At 34.6% G+C, this 24075-nt stretch overlaps 1 protein-coding gene across 1 annotated transcript in view; it reads right to left on the reverse strand.

Annotated features, from left to right (window-relative positions):
* Window positions 1-24075, reverse strand: part of LOC126754207 (sodium/potassium/calcium exchanger Nckx30C) — a 364196-nt gene that overhangs the window by 323478 nt on the left and 16643 nt on the right. Inside the window, 2 exon segments of the mRNA XM_050466172.1 lie at window positions 14241-17269; window positions 22247-23279. Coding sequence (XP_050322129.1) covers window positions 14241-16206 — 1966 coding nt within the window. The 5' untranslated portion in view covers window positions 16207-17269; window positions 22247-23279.

The raw sequence follows: 24075 nt of genomic DNA on the forward strand, positions 1-24075 counted from the left end.
CACACACCACCTCTTCGTCGATTTCAAAACTGCTTTCGACAGCACGAAAAGCATTTGCCTTTATGCCGTTATGTATGAATCGTTGAGCAACACCAAAAGCTCCGTCAGGATCGGGAAGGACCTCTCCGAGCCGTTCGATACCAAACGAGGTTTCAGACAAGGCGACTCCCTATTGTGCGACTTCTTCAACCTTCTTCTGGAGAAAATAATTCGAGCTGCAGAACTAAATAGAGAAGGTACCATCTTCCATCCACTCCGTTGGAAGGACCAAGTGGAGAAGGACCTGGCTTCGCTTGGAATATCCAATTGGTGCCACGTAGCGAAAAGAAGAAACGACTAGCGCGCTGTTGTTAACTCGGCTATAATTGCGTAAGCGGTGTCTACGCCAATTAAGAAGAAGAAGAAGTAAATTTAACTTATGTGAGCCGCACCGATTCCACCGAACCCAAATTTTCGAAGTTAGGTCTTCTGATTAAGTATCTCATGATAAACTTTACCTTTTTCATAAAAAGACCTAATATTATGTGTACTTCATTTTTAGTCTCACCCGGCCACTGTTCGTTAAGAGTATTATGATATCGAATTGATCGTTCTGAGTTTGAATCCAGTTGCCTGATAATTTTGGACTGTTATATGTTTCAAACGCTACATTACATTGGTCAAATGGCGACAATAATTTCTGAAACTTTTGTAGAAGGTCTTTCATTATACTGGCTGGCTGCATTCTAGATATGCTTAGAGAATACATAATTCGCAAAGGATAAAGAATTTTCACAAAAAGATCCCAGCTATAGTGAAATATCATGGCTCTTTACTCACTGTATTCCTCGATAACTGTGACCAATTCAGATCCCAAAATTTCTGCACCAAATCAGTTCCATTGTATAAGACTGGTCAAATAAAGATCCTTTACAGGGAAATTTGTATTATCTAAAGCAACTTAGATTTATAAACGAAAGCAACATTTGCAAACCACAATTATCAATAATTGAAAATATTTTTAGATATTTCGGTACTTGCAAGAGCTTAGAAAGAAGAATTAGTTGTCTAATATGCCCATTGTATAATTAAATTAGCTAGAGATGCTTCAAATATAGCAATATAAATAAAATTACATGTATGAAAATCTTGTTATTTTTCTGAAGCCAACCCCAAATATTGTATAATTTATTATTCAATTTAAAAAATAAAGCATTTGCAACATTTTTCTAACTAAAAATCCACAAGTCTATACAGCGAATTCAAAATAACAAATCTGTGGGTGCCGACGATCTTTCTGCACAACTAGTCATGGTCAGCGGTGATATGTTGATAGGGATCATCCATTAGCTCATCTCTTGTCAAGCATATTGTGTGAATGATTTACTTTATGATTTCGGCCTTAGCCCTGATCGTTCTGGCATTGACTAAATATTCGTATTGCCCCCAGTCTTGGAAAGTACGCGAGAATATAAAATCGACACTCTCTATCTCTTTTACGACTATCGAGAGAGCAGCTGCCATTTTGCATGTTGCTTAATGAAGGCAACCAACAGAATTGTGAAAGAGAATGATCTTATTTTCTAAATAGCCATGGACTTTGGTCATTTCGACATCGCTATCAACACCAATTATATTGCCGCTTATAGCAATCCAGCAAGGAATAAGAATCGTTGGTATAAGGGGATGTAGATCCCCCACTCAACAGACAAAATTAACACTCTACAAGTCGTTTCTGTGTGGCACAGAAATATTGAATACGTCAAAAATTATGTTAATGAGTGTTCAAGAGAAAAGACGTTCACACATTTTTTAGTTCTTTACTTATTCGGTCAAACGACGTGCTGTATGAGCAATGCAATGACATTAACATTGTCCAGCGGATAGACATCCATCTGTACTGGCTTGGTCAGGTTGGGAGAATGGATGATGACGCTCCAGCGAAAACTGTTTTCGATGCTAGCCTCGATGAACGGCTGAACAGTCCATCAGCTCGGTACCAAATGCACCTCATTTGGGTGCGAGCCACAATGGTATATCCGGAAATGAACTGGCTGGGCTGTGTCCGGAACTCTGCATTGCGCGTCCTCTACCATGTCGAATCTGTTAAGCAAAGTGAAGATAAAATATTGGCAAAAACTCACTGGTATGCGCCAGGCAAAGTTGCTAAAAGGTACAATCAACCTCCCGTTACATAAATAATGTTGTGGCATTTTACACTGGACCCTGTAGGCTCAAGAAGCGCCTACTTAACATGAGCATAGCCTCTTGAGCAAACACACGCATCTCTTCAATAACACCCACCAGGATATTGAAATTTCTGAGTGTGCAGGGCCTATGTGATTCGTTATGGCAGCGAAGGGAACAATAGACCTTAGGTGCAAGCCTCAGTTTACTTATATTTCTAAGAGTCGGTAGTAAAAGGTATAAATGCTGCTAGTATGGTAGCTTCGGTGGAGTAATCAAGCAGAAGAAGCAATGACGGGACTAGCTTCAGCGCTGGTCGAAGCGTAGATCATTATTACATCAGAACGAAACCCAATAGGATTGAAAAGGAAAATTAAAGAAAACGCTCAATTTATGGTCAACATAATCGGCCTACTGAGTGTACTATTCCCAACATCATCACCCGTCTTGAAACCATTCATTATTGGATCATATTTGACCGAATATATAATACCACGTCCAGCACGCAAATTCCAAGAAGATTCGTGTTTTCTAGCCAAATTTTGTTCAGCGATGAGGCCCGTTTCTGGCTCAATAGGTATGCAAACAGCAAAGTTGCAGCATTTGAAACATAGAGTAACCTGAAGAGTTTCAAGAGCTGCCATTTCATTCAGAAAAAACAACAGTTTGGTGTGGTTTTTGTGCCGGTGGATTAATCTGTCCATATTTATTCGAAATTGATGCCGGTGAGTCCGTAACCGTCAATGGCGACCGTTATCGCGCCGTGACAACCGACTATTTGACGCCTCAAATTGAAGTTCGTGATCCCGGCGACATTTGGTTTCGACAAGATGGCACTCCTTTCCACTCATTGCATTAATCAATGCATTTATTGAGAGAACACTTCAGTGAGCAGATAATTTTACAGTTTGGGACGGTCGATTGGCCACCAAGATCGTGTGATATCGTACAGTTAGACTTTTTCCTGTGGGGATATATTGAGTTACATATCTATGCGAACAATCCCTCAATCGCCAGTTATCAGTGAAAGTACGCGAACAGACGAGTCATCGAAAATTGAACTCAACGGATAGACCATCAAAGCCGTAGCCGCCAACATTTGAAAGAGATAATCTTCGAAAAATAAATGCCAAAGAATGTACTTTCGAATGATAATAAACATTTCCCATTAAAATTGAAGTTTTTGTGTTTCTCCTTAAACAATTAGAGAAGGTCGAAATGGATCACACCCTGAACAGGGTATATTAAGTTTGTCACGTAGTTTGTAAGTAAGTAAGTATATATGTATGTATTTAAATGATCAGTATGTTGAGCTGAGTCGATTTAGCCATGTCCATCTGTCTGTCTGTCTGTCCGTCTGTCCGTCTGTCCGTCTGTATATATACGAACTAGTCCCTCAGTTTTTAAGATATCGTTTTGAAATTTTGCAAAAGTCATTTTCTCTTCAAGAAGCTGCTTATTTGTCGGAACTGTCGATATCGGACCACTATAACATATAGCTGCCATACAAACTGAACGATCGGAATCAAGTTCTTGTATGGAAAACTTTCACATTTGACAATGTATCTTCACAAAAGTTTGCACAGGTTATTTTCTAAGACAACAATGTAATCTCCGAAGAATTTGTTCAGATCGGTTAACTATAGCATATAGCTGCCATACAAACCGAACGATCGGAATCAAGTTCTTGTATGGAAAACTTTCGCATTTGAAGTGGTATCTTCACAAAATTTGACATGGATTACTGCTTAAGGTAATAACATAATATCCGAAGAAATTGTTCAGATCGGTTTACTATAGCATATAGCTGCCATACAAACCGAACGATCGGAATCAAGTTCTTGTATGGAAAACTTTTGCATTTGACAATGTATTTTCACAAAATTTGACATGGATTACTGCTTAAGGTAATAACATAATATCCGAAGAAATTGTTCAGATCGGTTAACTATAGCATATAGCTGCCATACAAACCGAACGATCGGAAAGAAGTTCTTGTATGGAAAACTTTCGCATTTGAAGTGGTATCTTCACAAAATTTGACATGGATTACTGCTTAAGGTAATAACATAATATCCGAAGAAATTGTTCAGATCGGTTTACTATAGCATATAGCTGCCATACAAACTGAACGATCGGAATCAAGTTCTTGTATGGAAAGCTTTCACATTTGACAATGTATCTTCACAAAAGTTGGCACAGGTTATTTTCTAAGGCAACAATGTAATCTCCGAAGAAATTGTTGAGATCGGTTCACTATATCATATAGCTGCCATACAAACTGAACACATAGTTACTAAAAGAAAAGATAACGTTTTTCTTGTTTTTTATTGCAGTTTCTATATTTCAGAGGCGCATTTACTAGCTTGGTGGCATGAATAAATAGAAAGTCGTCTAGAAAGTATAACAATAAGTGGTTCACTACTCGGTCGTCAGTATTATTGTCTAAAATTTGTTCTTCAGCCAAGTTGCATTTGTATAAGTATAAAAACTAATTTCGAAAATACTCCACCAAATATGGCAGTTAACTAAAAATACATACAATATGTCTACCGTTAGTAGATCTGCGCAGCACCAGTGAAGAACACATAAAAATACAAGTAATTGCAATAATGAAATGCGTGAAATATGAAAACTAACGACTACTGCTTTAATAGCAAAGCTGCTTCAGAAGCAACAAAATGAAGATGACTCCTTCAGATACCTACAAGTATATACCCCAAACGACAAAGATCCAACAATATGCACATACTTATAATCGGTGCTTGCGGCCGAAGCAGCGATTTCAGTGGACACTTCAATAGTCGCAGACGCCACCAACAATACTTCAATAATAATCTTTCGCATAAGAATACCAAGAAGCAAATAAGGCTTAAGCCACACAACTACACCGCACATTGGCGGTCAACACAGCACAACGACAGCCAACTTAACTGCTGTCTCAGTAAGCGCGATGTCACAGCACGCCTGCACTGATACTCGTCTTGCGCTACAAAGTAGCTGCACACAACGAGCGCTCAACGAATATTACAAGTATAAATATATATGTATATATCACATATACTTGTATATATATAAATATGTATATATATATATAAATATATATCCCTGGATATATTTATATATGGCGACGGCTCAACTGCCAATGCAGTTGGCACATTTTTAAACACGTTTACTGCACGATTTGGCATGAATCAGCAATTCTACGTATTAAAAGCGATAGCGCACCACCAGCGATCACAAGGACACCAAGGACCAACTTTCGACAGGGTACCGCGATAAGCCGGCACAACGGTTGGTAGATTGACAGGAAGGCGGGACGGTTGGCAAGCAGACTGCCAAGCAGTGAGCTGCCAACTTGCAATGCAACTGCAGGCAGCTGAAAAAAGAACTGGAAGAAAGAAACTGCACTGAAACTAAAATGAAAGTACAGCACTTGTGTATATACCGCACTGGCATGCCAGGCGTCAGCCACGCCAGCGTCGTCACTCATGAACGAGCATTTTATGATGTCATAAATGATGGCAGCCAACGACGACGACAAAACGACCCCAATGGCTATGAGGGGAAGTGCTGGCGCATAACAGGAAGCAAACGAGCTGACGAGCTGGCGAGTGCCAAGCGAAGAAACCCACACGAGACTACAACTACGATGCCGTGGCATTGGTGCCAGGGGAGCAAAAAGTTTTCAATAAAAAAAATTAAAATCTTGAAGAAAGAAATTAACGAGTGAAAAATGAAATATTCAGGCAAGTGCTCTTCGTATATTAAGCGCAAGCCTGGCGCAACTGTGTCCATATAAATTACGAAGTAGCATATTTTTCAGCGCGGAAAAATGTTATAGCGCCTGTGTGTGTGTTTGGTGAGCGAGCGCTCGTTTGCTTCATAACTCGTCGCTCGTTTGCTTAGTGAGTTGAGGTAGACTACAGATAATATGGTCGAATTATGCTTGTATGTTCATTTATTAAATGTGATATAATCACTTTTTTGCATGTGAAAAGGAAATAAATATATCAACATTAGGGTGGGTCAAATGACTGAATGTTTTTTTTATATACCTAACTGTTTAGAAGAGATTAAAGGCTGCAACTTTTTTTCTTATGAATTTTATAGCTAATCATTTCAAATAATAAAACTCAATTTTTAGGAAATTTTTTGTTCCAAAGATTTGTTTTTTTCTTTTAACATGCATTGATGTTTGCTGATAAATATTTCGTAAGCGCTTAACTCAATCAAAAAATTATAACAGATTTTTTTTGTAGAGTAAACAATTTCCTAATCAATTTTAGTTTTTCAACCCAACCTAATGAACATGTACATATGTGAGCGCAGAGATAGATCTTATGTAATATATAGTAGCATACGAACAAGAAAACTGCAGAGGTAGATCAAAACGGCCTTTGGACTTTTGAAAGTGAAGTTTTTTATTTGCCAAATTAAATTTTTGATTTCTTTTTTTCGACTGATGCCCATAGCATACTGAAATTATGAAGGGAACACTTCGCCAGCCTGCTGAATGGCAGTGACAGCGTAACACCAGGAGTCCGTGAACCCTATTCTCCAATCGATGACGATGGAGAAAACGTTCTATTGTCCGACAACAAAGAAATTCGAATATCAATTACCCGTCTGATGAACAGCAAAGCGGCGGAAGCCGATGGATTACCGGCCGAGCCATTCAAATACAGCGGCGAAGAACTGATAAGGAGCATGCAACAGCCTCTTTGTAAAATATGTTTGAACGAAAGCATAACCAACGATTGGAATTTAAGTGTGCTCTGCCACGAAAAGGGAGACCCCACAATCTGCGCCAACTACCGTGGGATAAGCCTTCTCAACTTCGCATATAAGCTTCTGTCGTATTGGGTGAAAGATAAAAACTCACCGTCAAAAAACTGATTGGACCATATAAACGTGGCTATAGGTCTGGAAAATCAACAACTGACCAGATATTCACCATATACCAAATCTTGGAAAACACCCGTGAAAAGAGAATCGACACACACCACCTCTTCGTCGATTTCAAAGCTGCTTTTGACAGCACGAAAAGGAACTGCCCTTATGCCTGAATTCGGATCCCCGCAAAACTAATACGACTGTGTAAGCTCTTCGAGCTGTTCGATACCAATCGATGTTTCAGACAAGGCGACTGCCTATCGAGCGACTTCTTCTATCTACTGCTGGAGAAAATAATTCGAACTGCAGAGCTGAATAGAGAAGGTACAATCTCTTATAAGAGTGTACAGCTGCTGATGTAAGCCGATGACATCGATATCATTGACCACAACAACCGCTGCGTTAGTTCTGCTTCCTCCAGATCAGACAAAGAAGCGAAGCAAATGAGTCTGATAGGGAATGAGTGGAAGACGAAATAACTCCTGTCAACGCCACATTCGCGACTTGGCTCCCACGTCACTGTTGACAACGTCCGGTGTGTTTTACGTGGGCACCTGCTGACGACAGCCTTACTCCACGGCGCTCAAAAGCACAGCGGATCAAATCAATGCGTTGATCAGCGCCCTGAGAATGCTAAGCATTTTCAGTACCAATTGGCAGTGTGGAATGGACACACTAACCACCTTGGTAGGGTTCGAGGCCCATCTAAAACCTCTGCCGTGCTTTGGGTCCAGCACCCGGTTGCAATGCAACTCCACATTCAACTGACAAAGTCAGTTCTTCCCGCGATTTGGATTCTAACCACAACCACCACGATACTCCCCGAGGGGCCAGTCCGCATGAGCAGGTTGGAGTTACCTTCAAGGGCTCCTGCTCCCCGTGGTACCAGAATTAAGTCTCCGGTTAGACCTCGTAGCCGAAACTACTACCAGTTGAGCTTCCATACGGCTCTGGACTGGTGGCCAGGGGTTGGACCCCATGCTTACATCACATGCACGCACCAATCAAACAAAAACTAAACCCTAATTTCAGCTAACCGCCTTCGCCGCTTAAATAATTCACGCGCAAACGACCCTAACTGTTCGGTATTCCGACTAGTGGAGATCACACCACTATCATCTAATCGTCCATCAGTCCTGCTAATCCCTATACCACTTAGATCACTAATGTCCGAGTACATCGGGCACTCCGCAATTAAGTGCGACCAATTTTCAAACCCCGCCCCACAAAAACACCCCGACGTATCTGAAAGGAGCCTCTGATGCAAAAATGCATTCAGATGTCCATGCCCCGTAAGCAGTAAACCCAGACTCAGACAAAATCTGAAGTCTGGGTTATCCTCAACGAACCCCACGTCCCGAATGTACTCGTACGTCACTTGGCCGTCACTGTTGACAGTCATAACTTTAAAGACATAGACAACTTCACCTATCTTTGAACGAGCATTAACACTAACAACAATGTTAGCTTTGAAATCTAATGCAGAACAACTCTGGCCAACTGGTGCTACTGCGTACTGAGTAAGCAAATGAGAAGTGAAGTCCTCTCTCGCCGAACAAAGACCAAACTCTAGAAGTCAATCATCATTATCGTCCTGCTATATGGTTGCGGATGCATTAACGATGACAAGAAATTTCCTATGTGCTTTCCGTAGTAAGCAGAGCAAAATCTCCACTTTGTTGAAGAGTTCAGGTGGAGAAGGGTCCAGCTACTACATTTTAATTCCCTGTTTATCTCAATATGTATTTAGCACAGAAAAGTATAAGTCAAAACTATTCATCATAAAAATTTTACCACGAAAGTTCACGTATGTGAGGCCACCTTGATATGAGTTTTTCGTCATACTTCCAAATAAATGTGCTTAAAGTATGCAAAACCATATACTTCCAGCTTATTATAAAAAAAAAAATAAAACCAGTGTTGCAGAAAAAGCGAGGGTCTTACAAAGTTTGTATTTAGTTGCCTTCAAAATGATTTGTAGCAAAACTATGAAGAAAACATTTCGAATAGCGAGTGGCAGCACAAAAAACAAAACGGAAATTGTCGCTCCATAAAAACGAAAAACATCATTCGATTAAATCGTTATTTTGCAATTTTCACCTTCACTTTCGAAACATTATTTATTGGCAGCTGTTTAAATGTCATGGCGTTGGCGGGCGTCACGTGCTGCGCCATGCGATGAGCTATTTCACGCCCGAACAATTTGCGGCGCAAACAATGTTTGTCTTTGCACAATGAAACTTTGCGGAACTACAATATACTTACTTTGCATACTTTTGAGCGCGAATGCGCTTTTGTCGACCAAGCGCAGCACCACAAACACACACACACATATGCACAGGGGGTCATATATGTTTATATTACTCAAGCATTTGTGTATGCAACGAACAAATGTTCAATGTTCAATTTGCAATTTGCAATTTTATTATTATTGCAGCTGTCAAATGAGTTGTTGCTTTTTTATTGTGTATACTTTTTGTATTATTTTAGTATTTTTTTTTATTTTTGTTTCACTGCTGCATTTTAATCAACTTTGGCATTCAAAGCAAATATGGCGCCAATGCGCCGAGCATGCTCTAAATGTATAGACGTTTTTGTGAACGGAAAATACATACTTAAGTACAAATAATTATGTATATTTTATACATATATTTATAAATATATACACACATATATAATTTCATGTACTTTTCATATAGAAATTCGCTTCCTTAAGCAGCTTTGACCTTTGGCTAGCCTTCACGGTTCAATGTTTATCACATTTTTTATATATATGTAGATATAGATATAGATATAGATATAGATATAGATATAGATATAGATATAGATATAGACATAGATATAGATATAGATATAGATATAGATATAGATATAGATATAGATATAGATATAGATATAGATATAGATATAGATATAGATATAGATATAGATATAGATATAGATATAGATATAGATATAGATATAGATATAGATATATATAGATATAGATATAGATATAGATATAGATATAGATATAGATATAGATATAGATATAGATATAGATATAGATATAGATATAGATATAGATATAGATATAGATATAGATATAGATATAGATATAGATATAGATATAGATATAGATATAGATATAGATATAGATATAGATATAGATATAGATATAGATATAGATATAGATATAGATATAGATATAGATATAGATATAGATATAGATATAGATATAGATATAGATATAGATATAGATATAGATATAGATATAGATATATATATAGATATAGATATAGATATAGATATAGATATAGATATAGATATAGATATAGATATAGATATAGATATATAGATATATAGATATAGAAAAAGTTGGGGGAAAAGCACAAAAAACGGATTTTTGGAAAAAAATGTTTTTTTTTGGATTTTGAAAATATTTTTATTAGAAAGCTGAGATTTTTTTACATAAAATTGGTTAACTTCAAAATTTTGAGGTCGTTAAAAAATAAAAGAATTAGTCATTTTTTTGTTTGATCTCAATTTGAATTGCACGCCAAAAAACAATGGAGTAACTTTGACCACTAAAAAGTTAACAGATATTCTTCTTTTGGTCTATATTATGATGTTCTAAAGTTTGGTCAAAATCGGAGAACCACGGGTACAAAACCATGTCGCCAATTGATGGAATGGCCCATATACAAATAAATTACCTTCCACTCTCTAAACCCACATGATCTCAACTATTGAAATTTGTATTATTTATTTTCCTTTTTTATTATTTATTTCCATATTTATCCTTCATTTTTTCCAAAGTTCTTTTAGATGCTTGGTATCTGACATTTTTATGACTCGCGAAAACTTTGCTACTTCAAAAGTCATAAATTTCTTCGACACGCTCACGCTTTGCTTTTATGATTTGCCACTATGCTTACAAATGAGAAAATGCAAACACATATATCTATGCAAACTTATTCAGTATACCATATACATATATCATACCAAAGCAATATATATGTATATATATGTATAAAATCACTAATACATATTTACATATTGATAAGTTTGCAAGGTAAACACATAAAAAGTTCAAAACTCTTGGGATTCAGTAATATTTTACCCACCAAAGAAGAGTTATTCTATGTACTTAAAAAAAAAAATAGAAAATCTACTACATGGCGTATGAGTAACCTCTAAATAGCCAGCAGTTTATTCCATATTTTGCTTTTTTATATATTTTTATACCCTGAACAGGATATGTTAAGTTTTGTTGTTAAGTTGATTTCACCCAGATGAAAACATTGGAGCTCCTATATGAGTATTCATGCATATATGTATATAATATATATATATATATATAATATATATATTAAGCCTGGCAAGCTGAGTTCATTTAGCCACGTCCGTCTCTCTGTCTGCCTGTATATACGCTAACTAATTCCACAGTTTTTAAAATATATAACTGTAATTATTACACAAAACGAAGCCGACAATATCGCTTCACTGTACGATATAGCTGCCATACAAACTAACCGTTCATTACCGAATACTTGTAGGGTATGTTTTTTATTTGACAAAATATCTTAAATTAATACCCAAGGATTACCCTCCTCCCGCCCAACCCACGTGAGGCATTTAGATGATTGAAACAACATTTCATAATGCCTAAATTTTTATCGGTAAGGTCAAGCTCACGGCAAATAGCCTGCGAGTGGTATAAATCCTTCAAAGACGGTCGATCTTTCGAACTGAGGAAATTTTTAAATTATTAAAAATTATTAATTTTTAAAAATGTGAAGGATATGTTGCTTGACATTCATCAGGCAAGGGTTAAAGAGAGCTAGATATCTCTCGCGAGTAGATATTTTGGGTATGAAAAGCGTTCTTGCTCGATTCCTCCGATAAAACTGATTTTTTTTTTTTTTTCAAAAAATAGTACCATAAAAAAGTCTCTTTGTGCTTGCTTGATTCCACATTCATTGAGAGCATTATAACTGGCGATGAAACATGGGTTGATAAGCTCGACATACAAATAAGTCAACAATCATCGGAATGGAAGGAAAAACGAGCAGAAACCAAAGCTGCTCTAAAATCAAGGTGCTGCTCATTGAATTTTCGATATTCGTGGTTTGGAGCATCATGAATTTGTTCTGGAAGGACGGACGGTGAATAAGGAGTTCTATTTAGCCGTATTGAGGCGTTTACATCAGAACACCCGTCGAAAACGGTCGGAGCTGTGAAAGAACAATTCATTTTACACGATGATAATGCACCATCGCATCGAGTCTCGATTGTAACCGAATTTTAACGCAATGAATGCCATCAGTCAATCACCATATTCACCAGATTTGGCTGCGTGTGATTTTTTCGTGTTCCCCAAACTTAAATTGCTACTCCGTGGAACCCGTCTTCAGTCGACAGAAAAGAAAAAACAAAATTCGTAACAAAATATATACAAAATATTTAAATACTTTTCGTTTCATTTACAATTTCTGGGTACTCTTTTGTCACATTGTACATATAATGATATTTATGCTGACATTTAAGAATATAAAGTTTGGAAAAAAATATATAGACTATTTTGGGTTTGCTCAAATCATTAGAGTCAGCATGTCAAAATTACAAAATCTTTCAAATCGGTCACATATACTCGCTATAATATCAAATTACAGCATTCAGACATTTTCTATGACCGAAATAATTATAAAATGGACACCATTTGAGTTTATGTATTATTTTTAATCCTAAAGTTAAATTCTCATATTTTTTAGTTGCATATTTTAAAAATGCCTATAAATTCTATATTCTATATTTTCAAAGCAAAAAGGAAGGCCTTGTTGATAATTATTATGCTAATTTTGGAATTATGTATGATCTCTCAAATATTCAAGAAGGTTGTTGATGAGAAACCCACATTCTGCTATATGTGCTGTAACCAACGTAGAGAACTGAAATGAAACAAATTCTGAAGTTTTTTCCAAAGATAGTTTTTTCGTACTTTTTATGAAATTAAATTTGTTAAATACATTTTTACAAATCTATATACTTATTGAAAGAGTTTCATTCCAATGTTCTGTTGTACATTATGCCATTTTGGAACCTTCTTTGGCATGTTATGATATACTATATTCCAGGTATTTGTTCTAATTAAATTCTGAGAACACCTTGACATGAAACAAAATTTCTCTAAATAATGCAATGCGCAAAGTAGGAAGGTGCCGAAATGTACAGAATGTTAGAAAAGGTCTTCGGTGATTCGCATGCAAGTGTTTTTTTTTTTTTGGTACAAATTATACAAAGAGGGTCGAGAACTTGTTGACAACGAACCACATTCAGGGGGCCATCAACATCAACTAACTATCAACACGTGAATATGATAAAGGAATTTGTATTTTAGAATCGAAGGTAAACAGTCAGAAGTTTTACTGGCATCGTTGAAATATCGGAAGGATCAGTAAAAACCATTTGGGCCTAAGAAAAGTGAAAGTCCGATTGGTTCTAAAATCACTCAATTTCTTCGAAAAACAGAGTAGTGTTAACATCTGTGAAACAATGGTTTCCGACTAGATGCTACATTAGGTGTGTCCCATAAAAGAAAAAGGCGTGTGAGAATAAACAATCGAAGAAAAAAACACAAAGGGTAAAAAAACGCCTCAACCATTAACAAAGGTCTTTCAAACTAAGCAAACCGTTAATCGGCAAATGTTAGATTAGGTTAAGCTTATTCCTACTCTGAAGTTATCACTTGAAAATTTCAATTGAACAGTTACATTCACATATTTTGTGGTGCCAAGAAACTACTGAATATGGAATAAAGCTGCCTAAGCTGAGGCAGCATCTTGAAGATATCAAACCAGCTGGACTACGTTGATAGAGAAGGTAATCTTATTAGAAAGTTTTAGTCGAGAAACAGCGCTGTGATTATTCTCTCTCGACTTTTTACAGATAGGTCGAAAGAAGAGTACTCAATGACGAAACAATCGCTTAATCTTAGATAAAATATAAAACGCTTCAACCATTAATTAACCGTAGAACGTGCTTTAAGAGGATTATTTCATAGTTTATCCCACACTTCATTTATTACAATTATTTTTTGGATACTTTGATTGACATCACCACCCTAAATGTTACACACTTTCCTTTGTTCTTCTGCCTTAAATTTTGTATTTATTAGCAGGATATTATAACTGACTTACCGTTGTCATGCAATCCGTACGTTTTCTTCAGGCCCGCCTCCTCCTCATCATCGTCGTCATCATCCAATTCCACCACATTCAAATTCTCCTGATCGAAGACTTGCTCGTCCGATTGATCAGCGGGGAATATGAATTCCGCCTGCTCATTCGATGCGCGCGATGAAACGACCTGATAGGTTGGCGGTGTCAAATCGGCACCAGCCGTGCCGCCGGAAGCGACGGGTATGCCGGCACTAGCATAACCGCCAAGCGTACCGAAACCACCATTCGGACCGGCAGCCGGTTGATGAGCCTGATGACCATGCTGATGCTCATACTGTTGCTGCTGTTGTTGCTGCTGCTGTAATAGCAACTGTTGTTGTTGCAATAGCTTTTGTTGCTGCAATTGCGTAGCGGATTTCGGCTTGGCTGCGGCCACCAAATTATTGCCGCTTGGAAGTAATATGGATGTGCATAAGATGAAGGCATAGAAGAGTAACTGCATTTGCATGGCCACAAATGTTTTGCTTGTGCCGCCTGCTGTTGGTTTTGTTGTTGTTGTTGTGGCGCTGGCATGCGCGTTTGCTGCGCAATTGGACTTGCCACGCTTCGTTGCACTTCTTGCGGTCATTAAGCCGGCGCGTTCGGTGAGCGCCAACGCGTTGCGGTCAAGCGTCATAACTGTATTTTGTGCGTTTATTTTGTTATTGTTTTTCGCTTTAGCCACTTGCTCGGACTCGGACTCAGACTCAAGCGCGTCTACGGAGGTTTTATCCTCCTCCACCTCCTCGTTGACGTCGCCAATTTCCGGCAATTGCAACAACTCAGCAGCACTGCCAGCATCTTCGGTAGACTCGCTAACCAACTCAATGGTCTGATTGGTAATGATTTGGAGATTTTATTATTTTTAGCGCTGTTGGTGTTTGGTGTGTTGGTGGTGTTGTTGGTTGGTGTTGTTTACTTTATTATTAGTGTTTGCCAACGCATTGCTATTCACTTCACATTTGTATTCATTCACTAAACTGGCAACTCTATTTACATTAACAACGATTAACGATAACAACACCGATAACAAGTATAGCAAGGGATCACTTTGATCGTAGCCGGCGCTAGCACGATTGTGCGCAACCTTTTCCAAATATCTGGCCAGCCACATCAGCGCGCGACACACGCTGGCCGTTAGACCATTACCACAGACAGCGTTATGCACATTGGCAGCCCTTAGGCGTCCGCGTCGCCGTCGACTATTGAAATCTATCGTCTTTTCGGTGTTATGGTGTTGGTGTTGGCGTTGTTGCTTGACCGACGGCTCACCCGTAGGCGCGGCTATTTCGCACATAGCTGCACTTTGTGTGCTTTGATTTGTTGTTGTTGTTATTATTGTTGTTGTATTTAATTTTGTTGCCTTCGCTTTGGCGTTGGCAATTTTTGCACGCTTCTCAGCACTTTGCACCGCAGCAACACTTTGGTGGCGCGCACGTTTCGTCTTCAAACGCGCCAGCGTTGTATGTTGCGGCAACATGTTGCTAAGCACTTTATTGCCAATGCTATTTGCCACATGGAGCGTTTCTGTTTGTTGTTTTGATTTATTTAATACTTTTTCTAATGCCACATTGGCTTCGGTGTGCTCAACCAATGTTGCTACGTTTGTGTTTGTGGTGTGTGTAATGTTGCTGGCCACATGTGTCTGTTGGCGTGCGGCCGCATTTAGCATGCATTTATCTGTTATCCCAACATTGTGTAGATTAGTAGTATCGCGTAAGCTTTTTTCGCTACTAACTTGCTGTTGGGGTTGTTGTTTTGTTGCGGTAACATGTTGCCAAGCTGTGCGTTGTTCCTGCTTACAAGTGGCGTCGAAAGCGGCGTTTATAAGCCGTGTTTCTGCGTACAGACGCTGAGTGCTGCCTACTTCAGCTACCGCTGTTGCTTGATTTTTTTGCTGCTGCTGCTCGTCCAATGTTTCTAAACATTTTTGTTGCTGCAACATTGATACAACTGCTAGTGGCATGAACTTGTGTGTTTTTGGTTTTTTTTTGTTTGAATTTCACTAGGTTGCTTAGTTAATTTTTGAATATTTTATATATATTTATATATATTTCTCTTTGGATGCGTATGTATATGTATATATGTATATTACTTATGCTTCTCGCTGATTTTGTGTAATACTTTAATTTTCTTTAAAATCTTTTTATGTTATTTTAATTGATTTTAATTTAATATGTATACTAAGTTGCTGATAAACCGTTATAATCGTTGCTCTTTGAATGTGTGTCTAATGTTATTTTTTGTTTTTTTTTTCAAATTTTTTGGCGTGCTTTTTGTTGCAAATTCTTCCTAAAACAAATAACTTTAGCAGAAATTTTTCAGTTATTACTTCATTTCGAATTTTCTTGTTTTAAATAGCGTTTGAATTCCATTTCTGGCTTTTTCCTATAAGTAGCGGTAATTTGAGTGGTTGCGCAGCCGAAAAGTATGCTGTGATTTTCGAAATTATTGTTAGGTTTTGCATTTAAAGTAGCTTCGGTAAATTTTCAGCAGCAGCAGTTGAATATTTTTTTCAAACTTTAATTGTTTAAATTATTTATTTAATTTTGAAATTTTAGCTTGATTTGCAACTTTCATACACTGTGTTTGCGTGTAAAAAAGTGTTTTATAACGCTCGTTTAATATTTTGTAGATAAAGCGAAATTTTTCTTAGTCATTTCACTACTTCAAATATTTATTTATTATGAATATATATTTACTTACAGTTTCCTTATTTTTTATTATTAAATTTGCTTCTTAATTTTTTGTTGCTTTTTTAATTTGCTTAATACTTTGTTGCATATAATTTCACTTAATTACTTTTATTCAAATTAATTACTTTTATTTCCTATTTATTTATTATTTCCAGCTTTTTTGTAAACAACGTATTTTTTGCGTCTAGTTTGTTTATTTCTTAACTTCACTTATTTTATATTTTTTTTTTATATTTTATTTTCTATACTTTTATGTATACTCCTTCAAGATTTTTTTTGGTAAGTTCTGCTTTCCAAAGCGCTGAGGGGTTTCTGCTTGTAAAACAAATATATCAATAAATATCTAGTTTATTATTTAACACTCATATTACAAGATAATTAAAAATTAGTTCATTTTATGACTTAAAATTGAAAAAATTAAATTAAAAATTTCACTTCACAAAATGTTTATCTTTATTTTACAATTGTTTTATAATTTTTTATTCAAAAAAGTTAATGTGTTTTTTTCTATGTTTTATATATGTATAATTTTTTGATTCCTAAAATTTATATTCTTCGTATTTTTTTCAATTGTTTCATATTTTTTTATTCACAAATGTTAATGAATATTCAATTTTTTTTGTGCATTGTTTTGTTTTTAATTTTTTTTTTTCAAAAGATTTATATGAGTTTTTGGTTTTTCAATTTTTTATTTTATTTTTCAATATTTTTTTTATATTAATTCTTATTTTCATAATTTCTTATTTTATTGTTCATAGCTTTTTAAATATTTTTTTTTTAATTATTTATAATTCTTATATTTACATTTTATGCAAATACTGACAAAAAGTTATTTTTTTTCTTTTGTTTTAAAAATTTTTTAAAATTCTTTTATTCACAAAATTTATATTTTTTTTGTATTTTTTCAATTGTTTTATACTTTTTTATTATTAAAATGCATGTTCTTTATTTTGTTTTTAATTTTTTTATTTTATTTTTTATTTTATTTTTTTATTTTATTTTTTAATATTCTTTCATATTATTTTAATTTTTTATTTTAATTTTCATATTTTTTTAAATTTTTTATTTCTTTATAGTTTTTTTATATAGACTCCATGCAATATGTATTTATATATGTATTATTTTATTCACAAAATTTAAATTTTCGGTTTGTTTTTCAATTGTTTCATTCAAAGAATGCTTCTGAGTTTGTATTTCTTTTAAAGTTTTGTGTATTTTTTATTTTTTCCCTAACAAAGTTTATATTGTTTGTTTCATTTTAGTAATATTTCAAAAAACTTTTATTAAAATTTATTTATTTTTTATTATTTTTGTATATTTCTTCTTATTTTTTAATTTTTTATTTTATTCTTCAAAATTTTTATTATATTTTTTTTTTAATTTTTGAAATTTTTTTATTTATTATTTATGCAAAAACTTATTGCAGCTTGTTAGTATTACAAAAAAAAAGAAGGATTTTGCAACATTTCATTGGCTTTGCACTAATCCTTTAGTAGCAAACTTTTGTAGCCAACTCGTTCAACGGAACTACTTTATTTCTGATTATTTTTTTACACGAAATTAAAAACGCAAACGAAAACAATTAAATAAACAAAAATATTTGTCAGATTTCATTGTGCCTCTGTGTTAGTGGTTTCGTTTTCAACACCCATTGTGAAAAAAGCACCCGGAAATTGTAATGATATTCTGGAGGGGATGACTTTGAAAGCGAAAAAATATATATTGAGGATTTTGCGTTTTATTTTAAATTTTCGGGTACTTTTTACAATAAAGTTTCTAACCAAAACTTTTAGCACACTATATCAAATGATAATTTTAGCAAATACTTTTTATAAAAATTTAGTTTTTATTTAAAGGCTTAATTTTGTTAATTGTTTAGCCTTTGTCAAACTTATTTTTAGTGCAAGTTATTATTTATTTTTATTCATTTTATCATTTATATTTTAAAATTTAACACTTTTAAATATTTTATGAGCTTTTATTCTCTTTTTCATTTTCTACTCTTTTCTTCCAAAAATAAATGTTATAATTAAAAAGAAACCCTTTCTTCACTAAGTTCGGTTGAAAAACAACATTTTCTACTCTCCCAACTTGTGAGTATCAAAACCAGGCAAATACTTTAAGCTGTTGCCAAAACTTCATGTTAAAAAATATTTCGAAAGAATGCAGCATTCATTTTTCGACGAAATTATGCATGAATTACCCTTAAATTTGGTATCTTATTAGCTTATGCCTGAAGTTCAAAGTGTTTAATATAATTTACTTCGCGTCAGTGAAATTTATACATATTAAATTTTCTCAAATTTGAAATAAACACAACGGAAGCAGCTGAATTTAATATTTAATGAAAAAATTTAACCAGAATTCCTTACATGAGATTTGGACAAAGTTCGAGATCAGTCGGACCTCATTATACGTATGTATATATGTAAAGTATATTGGAACAGAAAAAGGTATGGGCTGATTGTATTAACTTTTGTCACTGCTCAAATATACCCGAGCATATATTTGCAAGTAATTTCAATATACAACTCAAAAACCGACCGACATATTCGGCATAAAGTTTGCTAGAAAAATAAAAATCATTATATGAGATATATGGAAATTGGTAAACGAATTACCTAATTCACTTGTTTTCGGTCTAAAACTATAATATGGTATATGCAATATATTCCAGTATGTTCTCAAATCTTTTGTTACGATATCTTCTTTATTGAACAAAAATACAAACAGAAATTACCCGGGTACATGATATTTCAAAAAAAGGTATTTTTCTCAGTTGGTAGGACTGTCCTTAATTACTAAGCTAAATATGAGCGCGATCTGTCAACCAGTTTTTTTACAGCAGCTTTTCAGTAGTGCGTTGCGATTTTTACAATGGATAAAAATATCGAAGAAGGAATTGGTCTCAAATTTGTATTTCTAAACAAATTTCGCTGAAGGAGCTTAAAGTAGTAGTCTGGTAACTTATGCCTATTTTCATGACTTCTTTGGAGGGTAGTTTTTTATAGGAAAATAAAAATGAATTATCTTGAATATTTAGAGTGTTTTTATTTACATATTGAAAATATAAAAAAAAAAAAATTATTTAAAAAAATTTAATACTTTATTACTATTATTATTGTCACTCGAAGTTGGAACCTCAAAAACAAAATGCACGTGGGTGGCCCGGGTGATTTTGGCTCTTGATGTTATCTGAAATCAAATATTCTTGATTATTCTTAATCTATAGACATGTCATTCTGGTCGGAACTATTGAAGTTAAATTTCAAGGGTAAATAACAAAATGGCGGACTTTGAAAAAAAAAATCCTTTTATTTTAGCAAAGAAAGGGTTGTAAAATAAAACGGCAGAGGTGAAAAAAATGCTCGTTAGTACCGACGAGAACTACAAGTGTATAGAACAGCCTGCTAAAATTTTAAACCTATCGGTTCAGTAGAAAAAAAGTTGGGAACCGGGACGACCAGAAAAACAATGTTTTGAGAAAAACGCGTTTAAAGTTCAACAACTCCGAGAGAGAGGACTCCGAGGCGCTCTAGGAAACTCGTTATAACTCCCGAAATATTTCGAATTTCTGTCCGAAATTTTCAAAGTATATTCTAAAGACATTGTACTTTCAAATTAAGCAAAAAAAATTTCGATTTTTTTAACACAAGTTACCAGACTACAGTAATGCTTATGAAAAAAGTGTATTACATCTGGTGGGGAGTCCTTTGAAGACGACAAAATAAAAATTGTTTATCATTTTATTTACATATTTCGGGTACTTTTTTGTTACCGACCGATATTAATTGATTGTATTATATTTTAGTTTATATATTATTTGAATTAAAGGATGTAGTTTTTTAATAAAAAATTTAGATTTCGATTCTTCTATTTTGGTTAAAAAAATTAAACATCATTTAATTAAATTTTTTATTTTTACTGCATATAATTTCACTCAAGTTACATAAATATTTTTCAAAAGGAAAAAATTTTAAATTCTTGTATTTAAATTTATGTTAATTCAAAATGGTTTTGTATATTTTTCAATTATATGAATTTAATTTTAATATTTTTTTTTTTTTTAGTTTTTATTTTAATATGAATTTGTTTTAAATTTTTCCGTATATTTAAAATAAATGATTTGAGCTTTAGTTTTTTTATACTTTTTAACAAAAATAAAGTCTTCTTCATGCTTTTTTTCTCAATATTTATATTTTAATATTAAAATATGATTTTTTTTTTTAATTTAGAATAAATATTTTTTAAAAAAGAATAAAAACTGAACTCAATACAATTATAATTAAAAGAATTAAACCACATTTAATTGTTATTTTTAACTAATTATTATAAAAAAAGTGTATTTGTTTATTTTTAAAATATATTAAATACATTTTAAATATTATACAAATATAATTTATTTAGTTTTTTAGAATTTTTATTTATTTTTAAGTACGTTTAAGCTTTTAATTTTTTTATTGTTTTCCATTTTGGTTATAATTATGCTTAAAAGCAATTAAATTTTTTTCTCTCAAATAATAATCTTTTATCGTATTTATTCTTAAGTTATATTAAATACATTTAAAATAAATATTTATTTTAGTATTTTAGAATTTTTACTTATTTATAGTTATGTTATTTTAACTTTTAATTTTTTTATTGTTTTTCATTTTGGTTATAATTATGCTTAATAGTAATTACACTTTCTTCTCCCAAATAATGATATTTTGTCGTGTGAAATTAAAGTTTGAAAGTTTCTTGCGGATTTTTTTGTCTTTATATTATGTTTTTATATTATTATGTGTTGCTTTATGCACTTTAGTTAACCACTGACTGGTTTATTTTTGGAATTTCAACTATTTTTGACGGAAAAAAAATTTAATTACCGAAACAAAAGCAGCTTATTTCAGTAGTAGCCTGAATGTATACTAGAAAACTTATATTCTGCTCATTGCTTTAAAATTAATATACTTTCAGGCGTCTATATTTAATAAATTTTTCTACAACAAGCGTTAATCATACAACGTTTTAACAAAATCCTCATTGTTAACATTTATAACACACAAACTTATGCATAATATGGTTGCATATATTTGGGCGCTGTGCACCTTATATTTGAATACTTTTTTTCACTAAATACTTGTAGCCACTAAAACATGTTACGTCTTGTAGCCAAAGTCAGCATAGCGTAGCTAAGTGTTTTCTTACAAGACTACTAATGCACAACGACACTTACGCGCAGACTAAGCAGCAGTATTTCTGCAGCCCATCTACAAAGTATGCTGCATAATTTGCAGCTATTTTTACCTTATTTTCTTGTTGCGTGGCGTTTACACGCGTAGACAGCGCACGGCGTACACTGGCCACCCGCCGCGCTTAATGTCGCGGTGCTGCACTGTCAGCGTGCAGACACACACACACACGCACGCCACATACACATACACACTGAGCAGCAGCTCAGAAGAAAAAAATTTCACTTCACTTTTGCCACATTTTCTTTGCACAATTTTACTTGGACTTTTCGCCTTTTTGGTTACAAAATTTTCTGGCTTACGCCTCAGCCTTTAGCACACTTTTAGGCGTTATGCAAAAGCACACATACACACGCGCATACAACACACACTGTTACTGCTTTGTTTTATTTATAGTTGCAGCACTTTGCACAATTTGTTTGCGTTTTCTTCCACAAGAAATTCACCTTAAAAGCATTTTCTACTTGCAGAAAATCTTTTTTTTTTATATTTCTGCAAATTATTTTTTCCTTTTCTGGTTTTTGTTTGGTTTGCACTATTTATTATACTTGCAACATTTTTTTCACCAGCACGCTGCTGTGCGCGGCTTGCCCGTTTAGACGTTCCACACTGTTCGCGTACTCATATTGTAGTGTCGCGGCGTTCGGCGCTCAGCACTGTCGTTGGCTGCTGCTGCTGGCGTGTGCAATGTTCGTTTATTATAGCATAGTTTACGGCGCAGCTGATGCGGCGCATGCAGGTGTGTACTCTCTCACGCAGTTATTCTGCTATATGGCGTTTGGCGCGTCTGCGTCGGGTGGGAGGCTCGGCATCACTTCGTTGTTTGTTTGTTTATTTTTTTGTTACAGCTGTTGTTTTTGTTGTTTTGTTCGTACCGGCCGTAGCTTTTTATGGGAGCTTTTCACTGGAAGGCTTGGCATGGCAGCTCTGCTCTCGGCTGGTTGAGTGATATCGACGGTTTATTCGTTGCATAGTGTTTCGTACTCAATATGGTGCTCACGAAGCTGGGGAAGTGACTGAGTGCATTGGTGACAACTCAGTTGTTTGGGTAAAATCGTTAGATTTCAAGTATCCTCAAAATAGGTTAACTGAAATTAAATAAAAGAGTATTGTATATATGAAAAAGAAATATTTCATTTTAATATTGAAAAAAATAAATTTAATTTGTATTGCAAATTAATTTTAATACTTAATTCTAGCTCTAACCGTGGTTTGGTCACATGGGTAATTTTTGGTTTTCTGAGAATTTTTTATTTTAACAACTTTTATGAGTAGCGTGGCTGCTATGAATCGAACTCACAACTCACTGGGTGCTGTGTAACAGCCATAGGTTTTGAAATAAGTAGCTTGTTTAAACCACGGCTTCTTTAGGGTTACGAATCGTTCATTTATTCTCTCCGTTCTACCATAGTTGCTAAAGGCATTTATCCTGAACTTAATTGAATATACCTAATATATACTGGAATAGAAATCAAGCATATTCTTCATGTGTCCGCAGTAGCTTAGAAAAGTGTAACAGGCCTTCTTTTTAATAAAATTTCTCTCACTCTTCTTAAAAGTTTTAACCAAAGAAGTAAAGTATAGAAACTCTGTGTTCTACTCAGTAGAAGTTAGATAGAAATTAATTGAGGTTTTGCACTGCGAACTATGGTCTAATGTGCCCTCTCCTACATCACATATGATCACAAAGGTCCAGTACTCTGAAAAATTCCAGGAGCTTGCTGGGTGCGATGGAGATAATATGATCTCTGTCCGCTTAGATGGAACCAAAGGCCTCGAGTCTGCTTCCACAAATTTTTGGGCAATCTAGAATCAGGTGTTCTGAAATTTCCGGTTCCATGTCGCGAAACCGGCAGTTTACACAAAAGGTTAGAACGGGAATTC

Source organism: Bactrocera neohumeralis, chromosome 3 (genome assembly GCF_024586455.1).
Source record: "Bactrocera neohumeralis isolate Rockhampton chromosome 3, APGP_CSIRO_Bneo_wtdbg2-racon-allhic-juicebox.fasta_v2, whole genome shotgun sequence".
Lineage (NCBI taxonomy): Eukaryota > Metazoa > Arthropoda > Insecta > Diptera > Tephritidae > Bactrocera > Bactrocera neohumeralis.